Source organism: Myxocyprinus asiaticus, chromosome 13 (assembly GCF_019703515.2).
Source record: "Myxocyprinus asiaticus isolate MX2 ecotype Aquarium Trade chromosome 13, UBuf_Myxa_2, whole genome shotgun sequence".
Lineage (NCBI taxonomy): Eukaryota > Metazoa > Chordata > Actinopteri > Cypriniformes > Catostomidae > Myxocyprinus > Myxocyprinus asiaticus.
This window is the reverse complement of record NC_059356.1, coordinates 22486887-22495033: the sequence shown is the minus strand read 5'-3', so window position 1 is coordinate 22495033 and position 8147 is coordinate 22486887. Positions and strand designations below refer to the sequence as shown.

Sequence of the window (8147 nt, the reverse complement as noted above, 5' to 3'; positions counted from 1 at the left end):
AATGGGCACAATAGTTAGGTATAATTTGTAGGCATAAGGCACTACATTTTTGTATTATTAGGCATGATCTGTGAGGAAATGGAGTAGGGCAGTTCTGAGGATGCAGACTTGCAATGAATGTCTGGTTTTGATCATGTAAATGTCAATACTAGTTAATATTAATATGATTAATAATTAATTAATTCAAAACACACTCTTTAAAAAAAACATGAATTGTGTCCATTTACAATCCTTAAAAACAATCACACACACGAATAACACTGTCCTGAATAACGAGTAAGACATTAACATAAGATGTAAGAGAACTTTCTTCTTTCTACAAAGAGAACAGAAAATCTGCAAAAAAGCAGTTGATAACATTTTACATATTAATTTTCAAAGCCTAGTACAACAGGCAGGGAAAACACAAAACCTTTACAAGTTTCACTTTAACTGAAATCAAGGTGATTGTCTACATGTTATAATGTTACAGGTGCATCTAGGGGAAAAGGGCTATAGTTGACTACACAGCAGCACAAGTCATGTAAAAGTTGTATAATTTGCCAAATTTGGATAGCTTAGGACACTGCACATGTGTAATGCATGTTTTTAGCTTTAATGATAAAATCTCTGTCTCAGATATTGTGTTAAACACTGATTTCATCATTAATGGTAATTACAAAAAGATAAAATATTGAGATATATTACTCTCTCTATTTACTGTATAAGTAATCTGCTGAAATGCTATGGTGTCTACATCAATTACAAACATCCTTGCATACAAAAACTTAGTCATAACCCTTGCGATACCTTCCACATACAGTACTTATCATGCTTTCAATATATTGTTTCTCCACATCACATTTTTACCCTGTTATCACAGTTGATCGCATCAAATCCACCTACAATATTACAATATTCAAATTCTAAAACAAACATACTCTAGACATAGACAGTTAATTTCTATAACAAGGAAACTGTAAATTTGAAATCTTGTCCAGCATCTCCAGAATAAAGTTTTAGTTTAGTTAATTAAAACATTAAATGATCATAAAACATGTTAAAATTTCTGATTTTAAGGCTCACAGAGACATTGAAATCTGTGTCTCTATGGAAAAAGACATTAAAAACAATACTGACTTGTAGCTTCTAACAATAATGACTTCATAACACCTTTAGCTTCTGCCATAACACTTAAATGCTATGGATAAGATCAGATGCTCTGCTCTGCAGACATGACCAAATATTGACAATAAAAAAGCTAAATGCACTGTTAACCACAGCTTTACAAACACTGACTTTCTTCAGATTGTTGGAGACAATGTGTGTCCTGGTAAGTCCGATACGACTTGTTCTTTCAGGTGATCTCGTTCTGAAGAGTAAATTAATTCAAGCACCTAAAGAGCCTAGTTCAGGGGTTTTTCCTTTGGGAGGGTACTTTTAGAAATGAGCATTCCCAAGAATCATGTTGAATCAGGCCTTGCCCATACGCTCAGAAACTGTTTTAATATGAAATCCTCGCCGTATCACCTTGACATGGATGAAAAGAGTCGCAGGAGACAGACTTGAGCCATCTGCTTTAAGCAGGTGAACATGACGATAACCTGGAGGATCATAAAAACATGTAACATATCTGAAAAAATGGTTAAAAATAAAATCAATATCACATAATCAATCTCACATAAGAGGTGTTTAACTTCAATTTTCTTACAAATGCAGCTGCAAAGGTCATTAGTTTGGTATGTGATTTTTATATTAAAGAAAGAGACAAAGAAAGAAAGAAAGACTAGAACAATAGAGAGACAGACAGACAGACAGACAGATAGACAGCATTCCAAGAAGGACTGAAGCTGTTTTTAAGGCAAAGCTTGGTCCTGTTCTTTAATGTCCTGGACATTAAAACATTGCTCAATATTTCCATTATTTTGCCCAGAACAATGTATGTTATACTTCTTTGAACAGCATTTAGTGGGTGATATACGGTATACAATTAACAGTATACATCCATACAGTTGGTAAGCAGTGTTGTAAAATAAACTAAGACACTGATATCTTCAACAGGAAAGCATACAGTATATATACTGTATACAATCGTCTTCTTGTCTTATAAAACAACATCTTTCTGTAAGTATAAACCAAACTCGCACCCACACACACATTTACCTGTTCGTAGGCTGGTGAAGGGCAGTGTAAACTGGCCTATAAAATCGTTCTTGCTAGTGTGATCGTGATCTTCCACCATAAACCGCACCAAGGCCAGTTCAGGCACCTGTAACTGAAAGCTCAGAGTGCAATCCCAGCGTGGGTTAAAACCTGCAGTGAGAGACACACACACGCGCACGCGCGCGCGCGCGCGCGCGCACACACACACACACACACACATACACACAGTCATGATCCAAACTTTATAGGCAACCTTTAACCTGGTGGAATCTGCTCTGAAAAAAAAAAAAAAGGCTGTTCATTTGAATCAAGTCAGAAGCATTTTGAATCAAATACAGTGTAACTTGTTGAATGAAGCATGTCAAGAATATTAATGCAACACAGGTAGGGTAACCAGACGCCCCAGTTTACTCATGATAATACCGATAATGTGAAAAATGTGAATATGCACGGGTTTCCGCTACAACGCTGTGATTAAGTATCTTAATTTCCTTCTTGAGATTTAAAAAATTTGATCACTCTACTAAAAGGGTTAAATTAATAAAACAGAACATTGTAAGCAATGTAAATAATGCTACAACAACCACTTCTAAAATTTCTATCACACACTGGGGAGTTTGTCTTTGCAGATCTAACAAATTATACAATAGTATATGACACTACAATGTATTAAACACCCCCAGTTACACTATGGCTGTTCAATGGATTAAAATTGATTACACAACCAATAGATCATGCCTAATATTAGAGTAGAGACTGTAATCACGGTCCAAGCACAATGCACAGTGCAATGCAAGTCAGACATCTCAATGGCCTTACCATTGTTGTCAATGCGCTGGGTTTTGGCACGAGCCTTATCAATGGAAACTCCATGGATCTCCACCCAGACCTGCGGGTCCACAATGGAGTTGGGCTTGTCAGTGTTTATTTTAGGAAGTTGCTGGGCTGAGATCACCTGTGGGAGAAACTAAATGAACCTCACATACAGTAAAAAGTATTTGAAATGCACAGGAGAAACTGAGCAATATTTATTATTTTTTGTTCTGTGTATTTTTGGTACTATACCGCAAGGATTCTTGGAAAATCTTTTTATGCTTGTTTTGTACAGATTACTTAATTATTTAATGCTAAAAGGGGTGTAGACCTTGGTGTAGACAGCCCCGTGCTTTCACAGCTACCGGGTTAAGTATTTTTGCACTGGGGTCATAAGATCCTAGATTCGCCACTGCACAGATAGAAGAGGAGGTTTTGCTAACCCGTACGGTAAGTTGTGTAGGTGTATGTCCTGGCCCTCCACCTGTGTTCTCAGGGTCAAAGTTGGACTTAGGCTGACACAGGAAATCAGGTTTGAGCACATATCCACAGCGCCCATTGGTCAGAAAGCGTCCCTGGTTCAGATCCATCTGCTCTCCTGGTGTCTGGAAGTTCAGAGCCACTGGAAAATAGAGAGAAGAATGAAGCAAAATGAAATGGCTTAAGAATCAAAAGAATGACTATTTGCTTTGATTATTTAATTATTACATATCTGCTAACCTCAACAAAATGCTAAAAGCATTTAATACAATACTTATAGATCAAGGTGTCTGACAGAATGGTCAGTGAGCTTACCCATCTGGCAACCGGCGTTCCACATGTCATGTGGGTCATAGTTGGAGGACTGTAGCCTCTGGCCTGATGGATAAATCCTGCTCAGCTGCCTACTGTTGTGTCGAACAAATAGCTTTCCTACAGGGGACAAAAACATTTGCACATGCATAATCAAATACATGCACTAACACAGATATACAACCACAATGAGAAAGAATACTTTTGTCTTCTCATATGTAATACTACTAAGCAGTAACTAAAAGCAGTAAAGCTAATAACTAAATTTATTACCTAGATTTCAACTGTAGTTCAGCTGTTTTCAAAATAGAGAAGCTGTTTCAGTGACAACAGGCCAGGTGTCAGAGGGGGAGATGGGAGAGCGTGAATCGTCTGGTGCCCCCCTATTTGTGATTTCAATTAACACTAACAAATACAAAATGATCACTATAAAAAATCCCCAAAATGAAATATTTGTGTCCTTTAATGTGATGAATAAATATGTGTTACATTTAATATGTTCTTTAGTGCTTAATAATTATGGTTACCTTTTAAACAAACACGTCATGGGTCAAACGTTGTGACCAATCACGTCGTTGAGCTCATTAACATGTGAGAGTTAATCAAAAGTGCCGTGTTGTTAGCTCTCTTTTTGTTTAAAACATTAATTGAAGTAGGTATGTTTAAAAAAAAAAAAACACCGACTAAGGTTGTGGATGCAAAATCTGATAGTGATTTGTCCAGCAGCGAGGTAGCTGGCTGTCATGCTACCGTTAGCAGCTTGACATGCTCGGAATCATCACCATCAACAAGTGCTACATATGCTAGCACCCAAATGAAGAGAAAGGAGTTCCAGATGACCAAGACTTTGACACACTATGTGAGGCTGTTTTAGCAAAGTATCCAGTGACACTATTTTCGGGAAAGAATAGGTAATTTTCTAGTATCTGGTTTAAAGGGAGAAATTGGCTTGAAAGCACAAAAGAAAGCCATTGCTCTGTTTTGCTTCGCCTGTAGAACATTTCGTACTAAAGAGCTGAAGAGCATACTTCATGCATAGAGTTGTAGATGGACAAGAAGTACAAAACAGAGAAAAGTTTGGAGATATCTATGCTTTTCAATTAAATCGTTATTACAGGATCGCAATACCTCTCAAGCATAATTCACATGAATTTAGAGTGCTGCATGTTTAAAGAGCGCTTTCACCACCTCATCTCATCTCTCACTCTGGCTGCAGCATGGAGCACTGCACGCGCGGCTCATAAGCAGCCCAGTTTAAACTGTAACCTGAAGACACAGGCTGCATCCGAAAACTGGAAAATGCTGCCTTTGGAGGCTGTATAAGGATGGATGAAGGTAGGATGGAATAATGTGCTTTTAAAACTGTTCACAGATTTCCGTTCATCAAAACCGCTGTTGTTTAAACTATTAACTGATAAGGCAGCTGCCTATGTTTTCTGATACAGCCAAAGTTTGTTTTAAACAGCACTAAGGATCTTATGACCCCAGTGCAATTCCAATAATGGCATCCTCCTTCGGTGTTGTTGAGTTTGTGGTTGTTGTTGTAGCTAAGGAATCGCGAGTGCAAATAACGTGGTCGATACCGTACATACTGTATATCTATGGTCAATACTGCAACTGGGGAAAAGTCTCCATGGGTGTCCCGTTCCTCTTAAGAGTTCTCATCTAGAAACTTACTAAGGCAAAAGTACCAGGACTGTAGGTGGGAAAGGGCTTAATGATTTTTCATTTTTGGATAAACTATTCCTTTAATTCATTCAACTATTCCTTTTCATTTATTAAGTAAGCACTCAGAAATAAACATGGTTATTTTGCACTTGAATCCAGTTTTGTCTGTTCTGGCTGTCATGCTACCGTTAGCAGCTTGACATGCTCAGAATCATCACCATCAACAAGCGCTACATATGGTAGCACCCAAATGAAGAGGTCCAGATGACCTAGACTTTGACACACTATGCCAAGTTGTTTTAGCATAGTATCCAGTGACACTATTTTCGGGAAAGAATAGGTAATTTTCTAGTATCTGGTTTAAAGGGAGAAACTGTCTTGAAAGCACAAAAGAAAGCCATTGCTCTGTTTTGCTTCGCCTGTAGAAAATTTCGCACTAAAGAGCTAAAGAGCATACTTCATGCATAGAGTTGTAGATGGACAAGAAATACAAAACAGAGAAAGGTTTGGAGATAGCTATGCTTTTAAACACAGATCAATGAAATCACTATTACAGGATCGCAGTACCTCTCAAGCATAATTCACATGATCAAATTTTTCTGGTTTCAGATAATTGAAATAATGAGCACCCTTGTTACAGAAGAAATCATCAGAGAGGACATAGGGATGCATTTTATACAAAGTTAATGGAACCTGAGACCCAACTTGGACCGAGAATGTCAGCATTGCTATTCGTTTTGTTGTGTTGGGCCTCATGTATTCAGATAGAAGACAAAGGCAGGCCTAACACAGTCGTAAAACCTAACTCAGGCCCACATACCAAGTCATATATTTTACTGATAAAAATCGTGCCAAAATCAAACAAAGTGAGTCCAAAACAGACTACAAATCCCATGAAGCCTTGCTCACTAAAGGATCGAACTCTCAACTCCTATTGGATGAGGCACACGACAGAACGCACCTCAACCATGACATCATCAAGAGTAGAAATACCTCTGAAATGCTTCCGGGATTTGCTTCCAGCAACTTTGCTCGCCATGTGTAGATGCAGCTCATCGCTTCTCTCAGGTGCAGCCTCGTGGCACAAGGAAGTAACATCTGACTTGAAACTGTGGCCATACAATCTCCATCTCACTGGACGAGTTGAGATTACTCTGTGTTCCACTGAACACTCTAACGGATCCGAAGGAGACTGCCAAGCAATCCGCATCTTCATCCGTTTGTCTGCAGAAGTGAAGAGAAAAAGAGTTCTCTTCCCTCTTCAATCAAGTTGACGCCGCTGAATTCTCCGCCAGCCCGCCGAGAATCAGCAGCCATACCGCCCGCCGACAGAGCAAGGAAACGGCCTCCCGTCATCACCCGAGCCTCGAGGAACCGAGTCGGAGTTAAAGGACAGATGAACACACATTCTACGTCCTCACACGATTCAAGTAAGAGGTTTACGTCTGGGCAGAGATAGAATATTATAGTGTGTTATTCTTCTGTATCAAGGTTATTGCTTGTACAGTTTACGGACCACCGAGTCTGCTCATTGTGATTTAATACTCAGGGTATTCATTAATTATCATAAATGAGATTTGCTGTATTGTAGTCCAACCACATTGGACTGTTGTGCATTTCTGCCATCACGGGTGAGACCTGCAAACTGAGTTTATCCATTAAAGAATCAAAGACCGCGGGACGGTTTACAAGCCGTCCACCGCGTCTCTGAGTGATAAACTAACAGCTGCTTTCTCTCCCACGATAGTGAAACTGGCTTTGGGGCCATCAATTAATTCTCTCTCTCTCTCTCGTACTAACCACACACACACACGCGACCCCTCACAAACATTCTCGCACACATTTTTGGCTAGTAGATAGCTTCGTGATAAAGCTCAGCTTTGTCCCTAAGCTATCGTACAAGCGGATACACGCGGTAACTGGTAGACGCCATTGACTGGTTTCTCTCCGCCCACATTCGCGGCCATATTCTCTGGCCGGAAGTCTCACATGACATACTCTCCACGAGAGTCACGTCCGCCATTTTGTGCGCGTCCCTCCTTACACACACACACACACACACACACACACACACAAACACTCGCTCTCACACACACACCCTCATGTGTTATAGGATTATTTTGGTTTCCATATCTAATCATATCACTGTTTAGTTTGTAGTTGTAAGTCGGAAGTTTATTGACTGCATTGTATTAATTATTAATTGATATTACTGCATAAATAAACTTTGTTATATTACAAAGAGAAGTGTTTTGGTTTGTTTTGCATACACCTGTGTCATGCTGACAATCTAATATTGAGACTGTTATACTATCTGGTTATTAGTCCCTGATTCCAGGGTGGTGCCCCGTCAATATTAATCCTTATTAATATTCTATTGATTTTTGATAATTGATAATTATCTTTGATGACTGTTGAATTTGAATGATCAATAAGCTAGTGTTAATTTTAATTAATGTTTCATCGATGTTAATGATTAGTGATTATCTTTGATAATTGTTGATTTAAAGGATTAAAAAAAGCTAAAATTGATTCTCATCAATGTTCTATTGATTTTAATAATTAATAATTATCTTTGATAATTATTGATTATTGCTAATAACCAAACCCGCTCCTAAACGTAGCACACTACATTTACTGGAGCCCCATATGAGGTTTTACTGAGTTAGATTCAATTAATTAATTTAAATATTAATTAATAACTAAAGAAATAATTATTAATTATTTCTGAT

At 38.3% G+C, this 8147-nt stretch overlaps 1 protein-coding gene across 3 annotated transcripts in view; it reads right to left on the bottom strand.

The window, feature by feature from the left end:
- Positions 1–290: 290 nt before the first annotated feature.
- The window catches only part of LOC127450134 (1-phosphatidylinositol 4,5-bisphosphate phosphodiesterase delta-3-A), a 52636-nt gene continuing 44779 nt past the window's right edge, over positions 291–8147 (bottom strand). For all 3 annotated transcript variants that reach the window (XM_051713945.1, XM_051713946.1, XM_051713944.1), the window contains exons 11-15: positions 3751–3867; positions 3399–3577; positions 2962–3097; positions 2143–2292; positions 291–1583 (exon numbers count right to left, since the gene is read on the bottom strand). In XM_051713945.1, the coding sequence (XP_051569905.1) occupies positions 1453–1583; positions 2143–2292; positions 2962–3097; positions 3399–3577; positions 3751–3867 (713 nt within the window). In that variant the 3' untranslated portion in view covers positions 291–1452. The remainder of the gene's footprint in view (positions 1584–2142; positions 2293–2961; positions 3098–3398; positions 3578–3750; positions 3868–8147) is intronic.